The sequence below is a fragment of the Nicotiana tabacum genome, chromosome 7 (genome assembly GCF_000715075.1).
Source record: "Nicotiana tabacum cultivar K326 chromosome 7, ASM71507v2, whole genome shotgun sequence".
In the NCBI taxonomy this organism is placed as follows: domain Eukaryota; kingdom Viridiplantae; phylum Streptophyta; class Magnoliopsida; order Solanales; family Solanaceae; genus Nicotiana; species Nicotiana tabacum.
Window position 1 is genome coordinate 47,868,021 of NC_134086.1, and position 20,858 is coordinate 47,888,878.

The following is a 20,858-nucleotide window of genomic DNA, read 5'->3' on the forward strand; positions in this document are numbered from 1 at the left end:
TCAAAATAAACAGGCAATAAGTGCACGGCATCACCCTTCGTGCTTTTACTCTCAATCCTCACAAGTGCAATCAAATAATAAAATTTTCACGACACCACCCTTCGTGCTTTATCTCTCTTCCTCACCATATAAATATTATAAATGTGCATGGCATCACCCTTCGTGCTTTATCTCTCTTCCTCACCATATGCATCAATATCAATAAAAATGTACACGACATCACTCTTTGTGCTTTATCACTCTTTCCTCACCAAATGCATAAATATGAATGTGCACGGCATCACCCTTCACGCTTTATCACTCTTTACTCACCCAAACAATAGCAACAACAATATCCCGGCAAGGGAACCAACAACAAGAGTAAACGCATCCCGACAAGGGAATCAACAGTAAGAAATAAGTACGTTCCGGCAAGGGAATCAACTATAACCAAACTTGTGCCAACACTTAACTTCACAATCAAAACCTCTACTGGAGCCAATGCTCAACAATAAACAAATACCACAAGTTAATCATAGGTCTTACTCAACACGGAGAATCAATAATTTAGGCAATTCTAGTACTTTTTAAGAAATACAATAATTACAATTTAAGACTCACGGGCATGCTTGACACTGACGTATAGATACTCATCACCACACCTATACGTCGTATACTACACTAGCACATAGCAAATAAGGCACAATACTTATTCCCTCAAGCTAAGGTTAGATCAAACACTTACCTCAAACTTCCACGGCCAACTCAAGCCTCAAACACCACTTTTCCTTTAGAATTCGCCTCCAAATTACTTGTATCTAGTCCAAATTAATTTAACAATATCAATAAATGCTAAAGAACTCATACCCAATGCTTAATTATAGGTTTTCTATCATTTTCCCCAAAAAGTCAAAAATCGACCTCGGACCCGCTTGGTCAAAACTTGAGGTCCGAACCAAAACTCGATCACCCATTCACCCACGAGCTCAAATATGCAATTAGTTTCGAAATTCAACCCCAAAACGAGGTCTAAATTCCAACTATTCAAAAAGCCCTAACTCTACCCCAATTTCTAATTTCTACCACAAAAACCCTAGATTTTTGGAAGAAGATTGATGAAATGCAATGAGAAATCGAAAGAAAAAGGTTTAGAATCATATACCAATGTTTTAGGGAAGAACTTGTCTCTTGAAAATCGCCTCAATGCTCTCTAGTTTTGAAAATATGAAGTAAATGGGTTATGCCCGTTTTTGCTACTACTTTAAAAATGATTGGGCAGGACTTCATCGCGTTCGCGATGGGCCTGTCGCGTTCGCGATGAGTCAGGCCTAGATGGCTATCGCGTTCGCGTTCAAAGGCTCGCGTTTGGGGAGCTTCAGCTCCTCAAGCCTTCGCATTCACAGTCAGGTGGCCGCGTTCGCGTAGAACAATTTGAAATCCCTCCCCCGGGCCACTAACCCTACGCATTCGCAAGAGCCTACATGCGTTCGTGAAGGGTAACTCCCCCCACAGCTTCGCGTTCGCGTCCTGAGCTCTGTGTTCGTGAAGAACAAACTGGCACCTGAGGAAACTTGCCTTACGCGTTCGCGAGTGAAGCCACGCGAACACGAAGAACAAAATCTCTATGCACCTGAGACATCAAAACCTACAACTTTTCTAAGTGTAAAAACATCCCGAAACCTATCCAAAACTCACCCGAGCCCTCGGGGTTCCAAACCAAACATGCATACTAACTCAAAAACATCATATGGACTTACTCGTGCGATCAAATCACCAATTTAACACCTTTAACAATGAATTTAGCATCAAAATCAAAGAAAAATCTCATGAACTTTTAAGTTCCATTTTTAACAACCGAGGGTCCGATTCACGTCATTTCAAGTCCTTTTCTTACCAAATTTTACAGGCTCAACCTAAATACTATATAAGACCTATACCAAGTTCCGGAACCAAGATACGGGCCTGATACCATCAATTTCAAATACATTCAAATTTCCAAAAACTCTTAAAATTTCAATTAAACAATTTTCTTCAAATTCATTTCTCGGGCTTGGGACCTCGGAATTCGATTCCGGGCATAGGCCCAAGTCCCATATTTTCTACAGACCCTTCGGAACCATCAAATTATGAGTCTGAATCCATTTACCCAAAATATTGACCGAAGTCAACTTAAATTCAATTTTAAAGGCCAAATTAGCGTTTTCATCAAATTTCCACATAAAAGCGTTTCGGATATACGTCCGGACCATGCACGCAAATTGAGGTGAGATAAAAGGAGGATTTTAAGTCCTCGAGATACAGAATTGACCCAAAAATCAAGTAATGACCTTTTGGGTCATCACAGGATTTTTTTTATCTGAGATACCCCATGGGTTACGCCTATTAACAAAATCAACTCCCTTAAAGATTTTGCTGCCAAGATTGTGAGAATAGGCAAGGGGTATAATGTATCAGAGAAGCTAGGAACTCTATAGACCAAACCTTTTTCAACTTTCTAAAGTGTGATTTCAAGCCGCTTATCAATCAGACTGAAAATTTCAGAAGAATGCTGCCTCTAAGTCCCAATATTTTTTATAGGGATTTTATCTGTCCCTATGTCTCCAGGATTTTATTAACTATTTTCATGTCTTTCCAAAAATGAATTCGAAATTCTAGGTTGGGATGAGTCAAACATGATTGTAGCCATGTTTCGGAGAGTGTTCACCTAGGCTGCTTCTTAAAAGCTAAGGTGAGAGTATTTTGTGAATGAGCAAAATAAAGGGATGATCAAGCCCAGTAGTGTCTAGGCATAACATTATCCCTTGCGAAGCACTTATGAGCATCTCATTCCTTGCGAAGGAAAAAAGAGTTCCTGCTTGGCATATGCTGGGTGGTATAAAAGAAATATACCATTTTATAACTACATCTAATCATCTTAGTTTACCATGCCATAATTATATCCAATCATCTTAGTACTAATGTGTCACAACAGGTTGAGTACCACGATAAAATTGCTACGGCGGGGAATGACAAGTCATACTTTATGTTTTTTATGATGATGGTCTCTGGACCAACTTGCTCACATCTCGACTATTCTACTTACCTATTACTTCACACAGTGACGGATTCAGGATTTTAAAGTCATGAGTGTTGATCGATAAAAATTCCAAAAAAAAAGAAAAAATGAGTTTAATTGTGAGTGCTCACTCATTATTTATATACATATTTTTATAATTGCTTATGCAAATTTACTATACATGGTCAAAAATAATAGGTGCTTAAGCACCCACCAATGCCAATGTGGATCCGCCACTGACCTCACATCATCACATATACCGTATAATTCTGCCCATCAAGACTTAGGTAGATTGAAAGAAATCACCTAGTGCTCCTGAATTTGAACCTGAGACCTCATGATTCTATTTCAATTTTATTAACCATTAATACACACCTTTGGCTACGAGAACTGATACTCTATGTTGCCACCAACAAGCTGCTGCAGAAACAAATGAACACTTATTTTTTCTCTAAAAGCAGTAGAACACTGTCCCGAGAGCTCTATTTACCTCATTTGTTTTTTAAGATAAGACGTCTGAATCTAAATACACATCTGAATATCACGATGTGTATCAAGATCTGAATACTAAATAATTAAGATTGTTTGATTTTTAACATCTGAATGTATAAAATTTATCTTTATTTGAAAATTAATAAACATAAAATTCAAATAAAATACTAACTAATCTAGTATTTTATCAATAAAATATATATTGTTTTAAAATATGATAGTTGTTGGTGGTGATGGCTAACAGGTGAATGCTGACTAGAGGCGGTAGTTGGTGGTAATTTTAGTTGATGATGGTGGTTCATGCTAGTAGCTAGTGATTGGTAATGGTGACGATTATAATTGAGGATGGTGGTGGGTGGTGATAGTTAATAATAGCGAGTGGTGGTAGTAGTTGTGACTGAGGAAGGTGGTTGGTAGGTGGTGGTAGGTTATAATGATGGACAGTACCGGCTGTGATTGTTGATGGTGATGGGGTGGTCAGTTGTGGTAGTTGAGGTGGATGGGTGTTGATTGTGAGTGAGAATGATAGTGGTCGGAGTGGTGAGGATACTGGGTGGTGATGGTCAATAATGGTGGGTGGGTGGTGATGGTCGATAATGGTGACGGCTATGATTGAGGATGATGATGGCGTGATGGTGGTGGTGGTGGTTGAGTATGGTGGTGGTGGTGGCATGGTGGTAGTTGATAATGGTAGGCAGTGGCGGCAGTTAATAATGAATATGTGATAGCATCTTAATGAAATTAAGTCTCTGTTATAGATCTTAATTATACAGACCTATTCAGATCCATTAAGTAGTTGTGAAGTAAAAAAATAAACACACTTAATGATTAAGATCTGAGTAATTTAAATTCAGACTTTAAAACAAGCACACTTAAAAACAAACGCACTTAATGTCTGAGATATGAATGTTTAAGATTCAAACCTCCATTAAGTGCAAACAAATAAGGCTTAGTGTGATGTGAGAAAAAACAATGGTGTTTAATGGTTCTTTACTCCCATCAAATTAGAAAATATGCACAGATCACAGAAATCAGACGTCTAAAGCAAAACTAAATGCAGAACTTCTCTTTTCAACACAGTACATAATTTGAGAGGCCTTAGTATGGAATTAGAACAGTAGATGGAAATTAGCCAACAAGAAATTATTACGAGGCCTCTTGTTTTGAATATATCTCGTAAGATTACGTGATTTTGAAGTATAGAGGAATTTAACATCTATAAGGTAGACCTTCGTGGTTTTACGTGAAACTCTTTGATATATAGATTGCAAAAGACTAAAATATATAATACAAGTATCTAAAACTTTTGGCAACGAGAAATGCATCACTTATCACACACACTGTCTCTATATATATAGAGAAATAGAGAGAGAATAGAACATCAAACATATTGTAATTCTGCCTTAAAATTTCCAACTTAAATCATACTTGAGAAAAGACTTCTTTCCAGAAAAATAAATCAGAGAACTAAATTTGAAGTATTTGGAATCTATCCTAAAAAAGTAGATTAATAAACTTCACAAATCACAAGGGAATGAGCGCATTCAATTTGCAATAGAGATAATTAACTGCATCACCAATCTAATAAAGAAAGAATTGTGTCATCCTTCTTAAGCCCCCTTCTTGCTAGCTCCCCGCTTTTCAGTTCCTTGGGTTTCCAGCTTAACTTTATCCAATCATATCTGTAGGTTTTTACTTCTTTTAATTGACTATGCCAAGTTTTGCTCCCATGAGAAGAAGAATGACTAGAATTCTCTATATACATTAAATGATCGATGACATGTAATCATTTCGACAATTGACGGTAGGTTGAGTTTCCTAGGGTGACAACTCTATAGCAAAGCATCCAAAAAAGCTGGACACTCTCTAGACAAATCTATGTCTACATCTAAAACGTCCACTTGCGGGTAAGTATCCACTTGCGGGATAGCAACTCTATGATGCAGGTTCAACACTTCCTATTTGTTTTCAATGCATTCATCAAACTGAAGGGAAACCTGGGACGAAGAGGTCGACTTCGATAGAAATTTCCTCAACTTACAAAACCATGCATAATTTGAATAGTGGGAGCAATGAAGAACAAGTTCTGAGTGCCCAATTGGCTGGACTCTTTTCCAATTTTAAGTTCTGGAATTTGATATCCCATATACTCAAGTGCCACCAAATTTGGGGCATCAATCTCCCCAATTGCCTTCACACTACTAATTTTTTCTTTTTAAATTTAGCAAAACCTTTTTTTTTAAAATCTCAAAATGTTGAGGGCCCTAGAATAAAACTAGTCTAAAAAGAAGGAAAAAAAAAAGGAAGAGAGAAATTGGAAAATTTAATTGCTGTCCCATTTTGACTGTTGACATTCTAGATAACTCTTACCGAGTGAATACCCGGAGGTAGTTGGCAAAATGAATACGATGGTATTCAGTATTCACACACTGGCCACCTACCACTCAACAGGTCAGAGAAGTCAGTCCATTTCTCCAATAAAAACACACTGATTTCACTCTTATCTGGCCATTTCCAACTCCTCAGTATCACAGACATATTGGACTTCTCTCTTCCTCTCGTACTCTCTCTAGCCATTCAAGGGGTTCCCTGAGGTAAATTCATTTCTCTTTCTCTTTTTCTTCTTCAAAAATTTCTGCATCAGTATTTTACGTCATGATCTTATTCTGAATATATATTTATTAATTTTTCCTATTTATGTGAGTATTCGATGTTTGACTTTTGACTATTTATTCGATTCATTTTTGCTTGATTTTCACGCTGATCGGTATCACTAGGCTAACTTTGGATTTGATCCTGATACTGTTCGTATCTCTTTATGATGAAATGTTGGATTCAACTTCTGATATAGCAGATCTAGAGTGTTCTGTAACTTTCTTTTTTTTACCGTGTCGTGTCTGCGGTATGAGCTAATTTTTCTGTGGTTAATGATTGTTGAATAAACGTAGGTGTATTAAGATTTCACCTTGAGAAGATTCTGTCTCTGATGTGTGGCGGTCTAACTAATTAGAATTTGGTTACTCTGATTTAAGAGGAGTATTTGCCTTTTCGAGCGTGTGATTGTCTGCCGGAGTTTAGGAGTGACGCACAGGCATTTCTTGTAAAAAAGATTGTATGTAAAATAGTGGGGGAACCAGAAATTGATATGAAAAAAATATAAGTGTGTCACCTGGGACTTGAACCTTTGACATAAAGCAATTTTTGAACCCTCTTTACCACTGCAATAGAGTCTTTCCTTATATCAAGGGGATTTTAATAGTTAATATATAAAAATTCAATTTTTGCCCTATCTGTACAAACTCTGTTGCCTCGCTTTAGTGACATCCCTACGTAAAACTTATCACCTGCCAGTTGCGCGCAATTATATCCTGCTGCAAATATATGTTTACTGCCTTTATTTTATGGCTCTTGGATTAGAAAACAGTTTCTTTTTTTTCCTTTTGGTCTAGCTCTGTTTTGCGCGAGTATTTGGATTATGAAAGAATTGTTTTTTCTTTTTGGTTTTGGAGAGAATCGGAGTATTTTGTGAATATTCGGGGTAAATGATCCACTGTTTGGTGTTCTATAAAACAAAATTTGTGTTTTCTTTACTTTGTTTTATTTCCAACAAATAGTAGTTTTTTTTATAGTGGTGGTGTATGTTCCAGCTTGTGTGCACCTCGACTATTACACAGAGTACCGACTATCTTCCTCCGATATAGATATTGTGTAACTTTGCTCACAAATAGTTAGACAGATTAGGAAAAAATTACCTAGCATTTGTTTGTGTTTGTTGGGATTTGAGCCATCCACGTCATTGACTGTTATGTCACTCCTTGGGTGCTATTTCTGGAAAGATAATTTTGGCTTGTTTGGAATTGTAAACAAACATGTTGAAGTGTTCTTGAATTCCCTCTTTTAAATATTCAGGCTAATATGGTTGAGATGAAGAAATGGGATACCTCACATTTTGGATGTCACTTTATCTGATAGCTTGCTTTCGAAATGAAATGTATATTACCTGGCTTGTGACTGAAGTCTTGTTTAACTTATTGTCTGAACACAGTTTTCTATTTATAAGTTCAAACTTGTTTATGGGGTGTTGTCTGTCATCATATGAAGGAAGCTGCATATTAAACTATTGATGTGCTTTGTATTGGCTCTTATACGTGTTATCTTGATAACAGACTCTTGTATCATAATTTTCTAGATCACATACAAAAATGGTGAAGGCCGTTGCTGTCCTTAGTAGCAGTGAAGGTGTTAGCGGCACCATCTTCTTCACTCAAGATGGAGACGGTAAGTTTAACTTTAATGACAGTAAAATGGTTTATTACTGCACTTATCATGGGTGATCTCTAATTGATGAAATATATACAGCACCAACCACAGTTACTGGAAATGTCTCTGGCCTAAAACCCGGACTTCATGGCTTCCATGTCCACGCCCTTGGTGATACCACAAACGGCTGCATGTCAACGGGTAATTTTATCTACTGAAGAAGGGGACAGAGAAATTAATTCTAGACCATTTTTCATTTTGGATTTCTTCCCTGTAAACCTGCAGGACCACATTACAATCCTGCTGGTAAGGAGCATGGTGCTCCTGAAGATGAGGTGCGTCATGCTGGTGATCTTGGTAACATCACAGTTGGGGAAGATGGTACGCATTCCGTGTTTAATATATTGAACTGAACCTCATTGAAGTTATCCTTATTTTGTTTCAAATAAAAAATCTGCAATTAGAAGACTTTAATTATCTTCTATTGCCTAGTGGGTTTTGGTTCGACATGGTGTATAGTGGTAACCCCCTGCCTTTGGAAGTTCATTCCGCTGCAGTAAAGCTTCAGCCGTAATTTTATATCTTGAAAACTCAAGTATTTTGCACGATGAAGACAATAAATGCAGAGATGTCATTGCCTGCTCCCACACCAACCCCCCCACCCCACCCCCCCCCCCACCCAAAAAAAAAAATCCACCCCAAATTAGTTAGCATTGCTAATGATGCAATCGTTGCAAAAAATTTCAGGTACTGCATCTTTTACCATTACCGACAAGCAGGTAAATTTCTTTGTTGAATTCTAATCTTTAATCTTGTTCTACACTAGTTTCTGAAAATAATAAGCAACCCGAACTTTTGCAGATTCCTCTTGCTGGTCCACAATCCATCATTGGAAGAGCTGTGGTTGTTCACGCTGATCCTGATGATCTTGGAAAGGGTTAGTTTCCCAACTCCAGCATCTAATACTTATAATGAGCTAGTACGGCATATTTCTATTTAGTATAAGAGAAATGTGGAAGACAAAAGAGGCTGAAGAAGTAAGAGACAAAATACAACCTTGATCTTGATATTCAGATTTTGATTTAAGATTACGGCCAACCTTCAACACTAGTCCGTAGTTCTTGACATATGATTTACCTAAACTTTTACCTCATCGCTGGTCAAAATTGTATAGAAATATTATTCCCTTCATACATGTTACCTTCTCAAAGAAAAAAATATTATTCCCTTCATGTTTTTCTTAATGAGTCAATTTGGAAGATTCAGTGTAGTTAGAAAATATTACAGATCTGATAAAATAAGTCCAAATGTGATTATTTGTGTGATATGTTCTAGGTTAATTTTGAAGAAAGTGATTCATTTAAAGAAGTTTAGGCAAAGTGAAAAAAGGAGCTCTAATCTAACCATGACCACACTAGCAAGGATCCACTTTTATCTTTTGCCACATCTCCCCACAATCCATAAGATCTCATCTTTTTCTTCCTTCGATGGATTTGCCACTCTGTTTATTGAGCAGAAATAGAATGCCAGGTAATTGCTGTCTCGAAAATCAAGTGGGAGTTTGCATTCCTACGTGATGTTCAATCTCCTCAAAGAATTAGGATGTGATCTCTATACATGCCCTCTTGGAATGGATTGGTGTTACTTTATTTTTTAATGACAAAGAAATCCCTGAGGGCAGGTGGCACATGGTTCGTAATTCGGTGGTTAATCGGCCTGTGCTCTATCCATCTCCATTCAAATATCAGACCTTTACCTGTGCAGAGTTCGTACCCGTGATATGCCCCTAACCCACATATCACGTGTTGCGCTCTTACCACTAGTCCAAAGCCTTGGGGTCAGGGATGAATTGCTGTTATCCAAGTTTTATTTTGAACTTAAAAATCTTCTAATAGCTTGAAGGAAAGGTAGACTGAGTGAACTAATAAGGAGAATATATTACAATGATAAGTTATTGACTTCTCTTTTTGCCTATAGTTAAGTCGTTGCGAGGCTTTTGTTTTATCCCTTTAAAATTACTACTAAATAATTGGTGATTGAGGCTGGATTTGGAGCCATAGGTTAAACAATACTCTTTTCTTTTCCTTTTAATGTGTTTGTATACTCAGCGTGGTTGGAGCAAGGAAGCTGTGCCCCAGTTTGCGAAGTGTGAGATGACATGCAAATATTTGAAAAGGATGATCAGGATTACCAAATATCAACTTTTTTAGAAAATAGAATGTAGGGAAGTTGACTTTAGTTGCAAGTAACCCAAACGGGCATATGATGATATCATGAGATGAGGATTATGGATCTTTTTTGCTACAATTTGGTACGAAGCTCAGTATTTGCACACTAAAGAACCTGGTGCCTGGTGTAGGAACATCGAAAACCCTTTCATGGAATAAAAAGAGGATAGGGTTTAAATATAGTATACTTTTTGTAACATATTTATTACTTTTACTTAATTTGACATAAAATTTGCTTTTCTGCTGTTTTAGGAGGACACGAGCTCAGTAAAGCTACTGGAAATGCTGGTGGAAGGGTTGCTTGTGGTATGTATTAATTGTCTAGCGTCGTTTACCTTCTGGAACTATATTCATCTATGTGGCTCATTTGATTTTAGTCATTTTAACTATGCTTCATAGTTACATCGATCAACTGTTGATCGTGGGCTAAAGTCATTAGTTCTATCTGTATTTTTCCAAATGGTTATTTTAGGCTAGTTGTTTGCATAAGAGGTGCAAATAATTTAGAGAAAAGTTGTTGGCAATGTGTGCCAAGTCATAGGGGTAACCATGAACAAGCAAAATAGAAGCCTTCAAACTTAAGTTTAACATTAGCCAATGTGCTTTCAATTGGGCAACTTTGAATCATCTGCTTTGTCGAGAATGAAATAGAGAATAATATTGGCCATCCTGGCTTTGCCCTTAATTATGTTAGTACTTAGTAGTAACATCTGGTATTGTCACTCTTGTCAGGTATCATCGGCCTCCAGGGTTAATTACTCATGTGCCGTGAAGATTCTCAGCTACTAGTGGAGGGTATCTTGGAATAAGGTTTCGTTGGAGCTGCTGAGCTTTGTTCTCTGTGTTTTTATCATGTGATACCTTTTGTTTTTGAGTTGAACCAACCATACATGATGTAGCTCTGCTTTTCAGTGTGTCAGTTGTACTAGTTTTTGCCAACACAACATTAACCGTAATAAAACATAGTCCGTTAGCATTGCTGGTTTCTTAAATTTGAATGTTGTCATTTCAATTGAATGTTGTGAGATTGACCTATTCCAGTTACCATGTTTGTCAAAAAGGTCTCCTTTATTCTTTAGATTCTTCCTTGTTTAACTGCAGGGTGAACCAACATCTAAAATGATGTTTCACTGGCCGTCGTGGAATATGTTTGGATCAAGAATACTAGTCCATGAATCTGAAACCAAGAAAACGACAAAAGCACTTAGTAGTAGTTCTACCACTTGCCTTTTTCGTTCTCGTTTAACTTTATTTTTATGCTGATGCAAATCTATAGCCTGAAGATCTTTTGACCTAATATAGGTATACCAACAACTAATTTAGCTGGGACACTAATAAGTGTTAATTGCTCGAAGTAGAAGCTAGCTCGAGCTCGTTATTGATACTTGTAATATATATATATATATATATATATATATATATATATATATATATATATATATATATATATATATATATATATGCTAACCTACTACATAGTTATAGGGGGTTAGCATTGTATACATATTTGCTTTCCCTAAAAACCCATTGCACCATATCACCAATGAATAAATGAGGGATGTTTATGTCTTTCCACCATAAACTAAGCCTAGTTCCCATTTTCCCCTTTCTCAATTAAACGTTCCTCTCTCCATCTGCGAATAAAAGCTTGAGGCATCTGAATGTCTTACAAATTGTTTGTATTTTCTCATTTCTTTCTCATCTTAATTTAGATAGTCTCCATAGAAACTAAGATTTGAATTCTTTAGATTTAGTGTGAATATTTTGGATTTATATTTTCTGTCAAGATTTTTGGAGTAAAAAAAATGAAATAAACTAGCTCACAAGCATAAAACTGATCAACCTATTAAAGATAAACCACAATCGTTTTTCTTTAAAATACTTTATATACTTGAGCTAAATAATTTTCTTTCCTCTGTTTCCCAGCGCCTTTTTTTTGTTGCAATGGCTCCTGCATAATTTTTGCGTTGCAGTTTAACCGCAAATGAAGAGATGCACATATTCTAGACTATCTAAATTCCAAACACATATTATCTATGAATCCTAAATCCTAATCAACAAGTTCTCTTACAAAGAGAAAAGAAAAACAGAAGAGCGAGAATAGAAGGGACACCTCGACTAAAGAGGGAATAAAAGAGAATACAGAAGGGAGAATTGGGTTTAGATTATCATGAAAAAACAATAATCCCCCTCCTATTAATGTGTGGTTTGTTTATGGTTAGGTTTTTTTGGAAAGGCAGAATAGCCTAAGAGACACTCAGTCATCCACCTATAGAAAAAAACCCTCCTTTGTTCTTCAATTTTAAGAACTAACGTTTTGTGAACAACGTTATCTTCTCCCTGTTGTTAATTTTCTTTTTTGCCTTGCTTTGCTTTATTTTCGACGAAATCATTAGAGAAGCCAACTCCAGTAATTAAACTGCCCCCACTTGAAAAGGAAGAAGAATCATCACTTCAACAATCACCATCGCCGCCGCTCGAAGATGTCTTCGGATTCCTTCTCATTGTTGCGGCACAATTCGCTTTAACATTAATCTCAATTTCAATATCCGGTTTGTGAGTTCCTAACTGTAGCACGACGGTTTCCATTTGTGATTCTGGCGCATCACTGTTTAATTGTGGGAAGGTGATAAAAATGAGGGATGATGGAATAAAAAGGAGATGGCTAGAAAGGGAGTCACAATGGGAAAGGGAAGGGATGAAGAAGATGGGAAAAGGGGAAGACTGCTGAAGGGGAGGGCAAAGAATATTGACGGGAAAAAGGGTTGGGGGAGGAACAAAAGACGAATTGGGGGTTGGGGAGGGGGGATTTTTTAATTCCTTTTCCTTTTCTTTTTTATGTTATATTTTTCTTTTGATTTTATTATTATTTAAACAAAAATAATTGTTCTTCACTCGCTTTTAGAAGCGTGTATTCACACACTTTATCATACTCATTAAAATAAATACCACATAAGCTTGGTCAACGGTCAGAAGTGTTTAAAATATAAGTTTTGACTAAGTTGAGGTGTCTAGATGAAAACTTATGAAGTATGGGGACCGGAATGTCAAAACGGTGTAAGTGCAAGCAAATATGTATGCAATGCTAACCTACTATAATTGTGTGTGTATATATATATATATATATATATATATATATATATATATATATATATATATATACAATTAATTGAATGTCTGGCCTAGCCACTTTGCATCTAACTAATCACTTTACAACAAACTAGTCATTTTACATAATTAGGTAATCTCAATAAGAACTATAAAAGAGGTTAATTATGACTAGATGAACTGTGCAATATGTTTATCTTATACAGGTATTACTATGAAAAAGATCTGCAAGTTGGTCTGTAGTTCCCACATGATGTAGTGAAATCGGCCCCTCATGTAGCTTGCTTCTCACAAAGTGATAGCCAACTTCTATATGTTTAGTTCTCTCATGGAACACATGGTTCCTGGCTATGTGCATGGCAGACCGACTATCACAAAATACTGCAATGGGCTTGAGAAAACGAGCCGTGAGTTCTTCAAACAATCCACTAAGCCACACCAATTCTCCTACTAGCTTCCTCAATACTCTGTTTTCTGCTTCTGCAGAGGACAATGAACTAGTGTCTTGCTTCTTGAACTTCCAACTAGCTTGTCTGCTACCCATCAACACAAGGTAACCATTTACAGATTTTTTGGAGTCTGAGCATGCTGCCCAATCAGAGTCACAATAGGCTCTGATTGTATAGTCTAGATCCTTAGACAAGAATATGCCTAAGGTGGGATCCCCTTTTAAGTATCTGAGCAGATGAAAGACTACTTTTAGCTGAGGTTCTTTGGGGTCATCCATGAATTTTCTCAAGTGATGCACACTGTAAGCTATGTCTAGTTTGGTGAGGAAATTAAACTTTCCTACCAATTTTCTGTAGTAAATGGGATCTGTAAATATTTCTCCTTCCTTAGATTTGAGCTTCGCAGTGGGATCTAGTGGAGAACTGAAGTTGCTATAATCCATGCACTGGTATTCCTTCAACAGGTCAAGAGTGAACTTTCTCTAGGATATTATTACACCATCATCTTCGTAAAGAACTTCCAGTCCCAAGAAGTAGTGTAACCTCCACAGATCCTTTATTTTGAAGCTGTTGTTCAAGAATGCTTTTAAATCTTCAATCTCCACAGTGTCAGTCCATGTGACTATAATATCATCTACATACACTTCTATATAAACATATGAGTGCTCAATTTTCTTTTAAAATAAAGAATAGTCATACATTGAATGTGTATAACCCATTGAGCATAAAGCCTCTGTACCGATCCGGTTGATCGTTTTGAGCTCTAACGCGTCGTTCGACAGTTTGAGGCTATGAGTAACTTCACTTGAGGCATTATGACTTGCACACATGGCCAGAATTGAGTTTCAGGAAGTTTGGAAAGAAAATTCTCATTTCGGAAGCTTTAAGTTGAAACAATTGACAAGGGTTTGAGTTTTGAGTAAACGACATCGGAATCGGGATTTGAAGATTCCAACAAGTTCGTATGATGATTTTGGATTTGGGCGTATGTCCGGATCGGGTTTTGGATAACCCGTGAGCATTTCGACGCCTATTGTGAAAGTTGGCATTTTGAAAAAATTTCATAAATTTGGGTTGCAGTGCATTTTAATGTTATCGATGTCCGTTTGGTATTTCGAGCCTGGGGATAGCTTCGTATGGTGATTTGATATTGAGAGCGCATCCGGAAGTGGATTCGGAGATCCATAGGTTATTTGGCGAAAGTTAGAAATTTGAAGGTTTTTGAGAAATTTGACCGGAAGTGGAATTTTTGATATCGGGGTCGGATTCCAATTCCGGAAGTTAGATTAGGTCCGCAATGTCGAATGTGACTTGTGTGCAAAATTTGAGGTCAATCAGACGTGATTTGATAAGTTTCGACATCGAATGTAGCAGTTTGAAGTTCTAAAGTTCATTAAGCTTGAATTTGGGTGCCATTTATGATTTTGATGTTGTTTGATGTGATTTGAGGCCTCGAGCAGGTCCGTGTTATGTTATGGGACTGGTTTGTGTGATTGGACGGGGCCCCGGGGGCCTCGGGTGTGTTTCGGGGTGATTTCGAATCATTTCGGGCTGTTTTGCAATAGCTGATACTGGTGTCTGGTATTGTTCTTCGCGTTCGCGAAGAAGGATTTGGCTTCAGGGACTTTGTTCTTCACATTCGCGAAGAGATCCTCGCGTTCGCGAAGAGGGAAATCTCTGTTGCACAAGTCTGACTTCAGATGCTCATATCTCGCAATCTGTAAAAAATTTGGAGATGATCCAAAAATAGAGTTGTAGCCCTTTATGTCTAATTTTAAGAAAAGTAAACCATTTAGCATTTGGATTTGGGTACAAAAAGTTATGGCTGGTATACTACAGGCTGTCCGGGAAGATGAAGAAGAAATTTGTATTGCACAAGGCTGATTTTGGCGGCTTTTATCTCGAAATCTATAAGGAATTGGGAGATAGCCAAAACACAAAATTTGTAGATCTTGGTGTCTAATTTTCAAAAAGTTAAACTATTTGTCATTTGGATTTTTTTACAAAAAGGTATGACTATACTAGAGGCTATCTGAGAAGAGTTTGGGAATGGCTTTCGAGAATTTTGTTCATCGCGAACGCGATGAGAGGCCTGCGAATGCGAAGAAGGGTTGGCTGGCAGTGTATAAGTTTGCAAAAATAGGTTTGGCTTATTTCATCTTATTTCCTCCATGGGAGATGACCTAGGAGCGATTTTGGAGCTCCATCTTCATCATCTATGTCAAGGTAAGTGATTCCCACCTATTGCAAGTTAATTACTTAGATTATATCTCTGTGAGCACGTGATTTTTGTTTTCGCGACAATCACTCCAAAAGAAACAAAAAATAATAGCAATTGGTCTTGCTGTACAATTTTTTGGATTTTACGTGGCATTTTTGTTAGTTATTTGTGATCTTGTCCATTTTTATTTTTATCAAACAAAATACAAAAAAAAATGTGTCGTATGTAGTTGAACCATAATCCGGTTATTAAAAGGAAAATCACAAAATATGCATCTTTTGTCCTATTTGTTGCCTTGGTGTGATTTTACCTATTTTAAATATTTTAATATGTGTGTAATAATTGCATTAAGTGTTAATTAATGGGGTTTAATTTTATTTAATTAGGAAAATAAAAGAAAAGGGTGCAAATTGGTTTAAAATCGGATTGGGCCCGTTTTCATTTTTAAATCTGAGGCCCAAAAGCATGCCGGTCCAAGCAGCCCATCTCCCAGGCCACCAAAACGACGTAGTTTGACACAAAAACTACGTCGTTTCAAGGCCAACCCATCTCGGCCATCGAACCAAATTGATCTAACGGTCCAGATCTCTCACCCATAACCCCATTACCCGACCCATTACTCGAACCAACCCTGACCCCAATACTAAACCAAACGACACCATTTGGATTGGCCTTTGGATCCAGGCCGTTGATCTCGAGTGATCTAACGGCCAAGACCCAACCATCCACCCCGTATAAAAGCCTCCATATCGTACCCTGCCCCCTATCCAAGTTAATTTAGCTATAGGATAATTAATCATGTTCGGATATATTATTTCATCATCCTCGATTTTGTTTATAATTTCTAGTAATGTTCCTTTCAGTAAATGTGCGTCTCAATCTAGCATTTAATATGGTATGCCTCTTTTAAGCTTGTAACGAGTTAGGCTTTTCCCTCATTTATTTTTAGAAAACAAAAAAAAAAGAAATGTAGTCATGCTAAGGTTATCCTTTTTAAAAAATAATAAGACGAGCCTCGTCAAATAAAAATGCAAGTTGCGGGGCCCTCAATAAGCGATCATAATTAATATTTAGAATTTGGGATGGACTGTTTAGTGAATTTTGCTGCCTTGCCCGAAGATAATAACGCGTTAGACTCTTTAGGCGCGAATTAATTAAATTACATTCTTAAATTCGGGTGCGCATTTATGTGACCCAAATTCAAATCTCAACGGAGTAGAAATGTGTTAACAACTACGGGTGCATTGATTGTGACGTGGTTTGAGATGCATTTTCACGACGTTGCAATTTTATAAAAAATAAATGATAACAATAAAAGCGGTTTAAACTTAATAAAAGCACATAAGTCACAACATGTATTTAAATCAGATATTTAGCCATTATAACAATTTAAGCGACCGTGCTAGAACCACGGGATTCGAGGGTGCCTAACACCTTCCCTCGGGTCAACAGAATTCCTTACTTAGAATTTCTGGTTCGCAGACTTCATTTGGAAAGTCGAAAATTTCCTCGATTTGGGATTCAAGATAAACCGGTGACTTGGGACACCAAGAGCCAAACCTTTCCCAAGTGGCGACTCTGAATTACATAAATAATCCCATTTCGAATATTGTCACTTAAATTGGAAAAACTCCCTCGCGCATTTACCCTTCGGGGCGGGCGCGCAAAAAGGAGGTGTGACAGCTCTGGCGACTCTGCTGAGGATTTTAACCCAGAACCACTGGTTCAGGGTTCAAGAATTCGAGCTTAGAATAATTGTTATATTTGGCTTTATTATCTGATCTTTATTACATGTTTTGGCATGACGTGCTAAATGTTGTTTCTTTTTACCGCTTTGATATTATCTGAACTGTATATAAACTATGCCGAAACCCTTATCTTCTTACCTCCGGGGAGAAGCTCGCTGGTCGAGACTCCCTATTCTGTTAGTATACCTGAAATAAGAAAGAGGTTGGAATAGATACCGAGATTCAGATTGGAAATCAAAAATCTAGTAATTCAAGTTGTCCGCTCGGGTACACAGTTTAGAACATATACCCAGGTTATAAACCTAGTATAACGAAACCCCATGCCGGATCCCTAGTAGGAACGCTTATTTGCATCATGTTGCATTTGACATAGGGGACTCAACACAGGGGTTGGGTCCGTCTAGGACAGGCAACCTGAAATGAAAAGACCATCCTGCGGCATCCCGTTTGTTTTGCGCATTCATTTGCTTCAGATCCGCATGCTGACCGGTTTCCAAAAAAAAACCCTAAAAAAAGGGAAGAAAATAACAGCGTAGGGAGATAATTACTTATTTTGGAAAAATAAAACCAATGTCCAAATAGTGTCAAAACCTCGCCGAAATTTTCTTTAAAAAAATGAAAACAAAATTTGTCTTTTAGTTTGATTTATTAAAAATCCAAAAAAGGGTATTTGTTTGAAATAAAAAAAAAGGGAAAATTCAAAATTCAAAATTCAAATTTTTTTTCTTTTGAAGTATCTTTTTCATAAATGCATACTAGTAGTCCAAATACTTCCTTAAGAATATTTTCTTTATCTCTTTTTTAAAAGAAAAAAAATATATATAAAAATCCAAAAAAAAAAATATATTCTTGTTTTTTCTTTAAAAATTGTATTCCAAAAAAGGGTTTAATTGATTTACTCTATTCACGATATACCGAACTACGCCGGTTTGATTCTCAACGTATGTGAGATACGTAGGCAACCCCCATCAGGTTCAACCCCACCTTTTGGTAAGATAGCCAAAACCAATAAACAAAAAAAATGTGTCAAAATAAGTCAGGGTGATGCTGTTTTGTCATAAATAGCCGAATGTTCCCAAAAGGGACGCCGGAAGGCTGACTTTGCATAAACGGCCACTTTTGGGTCATGTTTGGGATTTTGTCCAGTTGACCCACACAACCCTAAAATCTTCATCCCCGAAGTGCTGAAAGGCCGTGTTCGAAAATCTGATCTTTTTTGAAAATAGTCAAAACATTTTTTTTAAAAGTCACCTTAACAAATGTGCAGGATGAGCACGATGCAAAATGAACACTTTTCGATAATGACTAAAATCCCTGTCAAGTTACGGCTATGGTGGAATGATCTAGGTGCTGAAGAGCAAGATGAGGTCAAGAAATGTCTGAAAGGTCTCGTGGGTTTATTGGAAATCCAGCCTCGGGGAGATATCATAAGAGCTTTGGTCACCTACTGGGACCCGACACACAATGTTTTCCATTTCTCTGATTTTGAACTCACCCCGACTCTAGAAGAAATGGCTGGGTACATCGGAAATGCTGAACTTCCGTTAAGGCAAAAATACCTGGTCGCCCCAAGAGTTGTCACGGTACATCGATTCCTAGATTCACTAAAAATACCCAGGACGGTCCGCAACCCAGATTTGGCCGCCAGGTTTTGTAATTCATGCTTCATATACGACAGATATGGTCATGTAGGAGGATTCAACAATCCGATTAACAAGCTATGCAGCAAAGGTAGTCGTCAGAAGTGGGACAAGCACAGACGGGTGGCTTTTATGATAACATTTTTGGGCCTTTTAGTATTTCCAAGGAAAGATGGGAATATTGATCTGAAAATATCCGGGGTAGTCAGTGTTTTGCTCACTCAAAACGATAGCACTCTCGTGCCTATGGTGGTATCTGATATCTTTCGAGCTCTCACAGCTTGGTTGGCCAAACAGTCATCATGTGGTCGTATTGGACCATTGTGCGCTTGAATCGTAACTAAGGTCGTTGTGGACCCTCGACTCGATATCTTTAGCAATCCTTGAGTGTGTGTGGTGAGAATTCGATTTGCGAGTCCAAGTCCCGAGCCGATGGTCTAGAACTTGCCCCGAATGTTTGTTGAGGCGAAATCCTAGGTGAAATTTGGCTTGAGAAGTTATTGTAGGCTCTCCTTGATCCAAAATGCTAAGATTGAACAATTCCATGACCTACCAATGAAATGATCCCTAGTTAACCCTTTTGAGCCTTGAACCTTCGTCTTTCAAGAACCAAAGCTACAAGCCTATACCCGTTCTTAATGATACCCTCTCTGGCACCCAAATCTTCCCTTGAGTAGATGGCAAATGTTTAAGTTTGGGGGGAGACAAGAAAGGAAACAATGTGGTAAAAGGTACAAAAGCAAAAGAAAAGAAAGGTAATGAAAAAGAAAGAAAAGATAAGACAAAAAGAAAGACCAAATTTAATAAGGTCAGAAAGGGGATTCAAAGAAAATAAAAGTGAAAAAGGGTATGGAAAAAGTAGAAAAAGGAGAAATGTGTTGAATTGCATAAGAAAGGGTGACAATGTGTCTCTCTAACCCCTTGAAAAAGAAGTGAATACTCAAATGAGTCAAGAAAGTGTGCCAAAATGAATCAAAAGAAGTGCTTAAGGGAAGATTGAACTCACTTGAACAAAAATATGTCCTACCCTTACCCAAAAGCCTTGACAATGACTCCACAAAAGCCCTACATGATTTTGAGTTGAAGGTAACCTACATTAGTGGATACTTACATAAGGGGCAAGCATATGGTACTTAGAGCCGGACTTGTGGCCTCTTCCTTGAGAGAGATGAGTGAAAATCCATCAACCTCAATTTGTGTGTCAATACTCTAAAAGGTGAGGTTCACTTAGGGAGAGTTGAGGATGTGTGAGTTTGGGTTCCACAATGACCAAAGTAATTGAGAAAAGTTCTTTGATGAAATGTGTCAACTCTTGATGCTCTTGTGTCACACTTGATCCACAAGTTTTCAAAGTTTAAATGTGTTAATGATGCATTCGCATTAAGGGCAATTGTTAGTCCCAATTGATGTTTGTTGAGGTTACTTAAGGATAAGCTGAAATTGTTTGGATGTTGCCTTTGAGGGGTGGGTCTTATTTTGTTTGTTTGAGGACAAGCAAAGGTTTAAGTTTGGGGGAGTTGATAAGTAGGATTTTAACATGTTTTATACCCATACTTGCCTGCGCTTTGAGTATAATTTGCTACAAAATAGTCCCAAAATGCTTACAGATTGTGCTTGATTGCAGGTTTGAGCTATAAAGTGAAAAATCGTCAAAGATCTGCTCAAATCGGAGTGAAAC

The 20,858-nt window shown here is 37.4% G+C and overlaps 1 protein-coding gene across 2 annotated transcripts; it reads left to right on the top strand.

Annotated features, from left to right (window-relative positions):
• The first annotated feature begins 5,862 nt into the window (after positions 1-5,862).
• LOC107790449 (superoxide dismutase [Cu-Zn]) lies at positions 5,863-11,006 on the top strand. Of its 2 annotated transcripts, none has more exons than XM_016612374.2 (8): positions 5,863-6,120; positions 7,716-7,804; positions 7,886-7,987; positions 8,072-8,167; positions 8,534-8,565; positions 8,648-8,723; positions 10,267-10,320; positions 10,747-11,006. In XM_016612374.2, exons 2-8 carry the CDS (start codon positions 7,729-7,731, stop codon positions 10,767-10,769), a joined length of 459 nt encoding a protein of 152 aa, XP_016467860.1. In that variant the 5' UTR covers positions 5,863-6,120; positions 7,716-7,728; the 3' UTR covers positions 10,770-11,006. The 2 variants fall into 2 exon arrangements, with proteins under 2 accessions (XP_016467860.1, XP_016467861.1); XM_016612375.2 differs by having other exon boundaries at positions 5,934-6,120; positions 7,693-7,804.
• Positions 11,007-20,858: the final 9,852 nt, after the last annotated feature.

Coding starts and splice junctions, on each gene's coding strand:
- LOC107790449 (XM_016612374.2), top strand. CDS start 7,729: ATGGTGAAGGCCGTTGCTGTCCTTAGTAGCAGTGAAGGTGTTAGCGGC. Junction 7,988..8,071: donor AAACGGCTGCATGTCAACGG/GTAATTTTATCT, acceptor GTAAACCTGCAG/GACCACATTACAATCCTGCT. Junction 8,566..8,647: donor TTACCATTACCGACAAGCAG/GTAAATTTCTTT, acceptor GAACTTTTGCAG/ATTCCTCTTGCTGGTCCACA.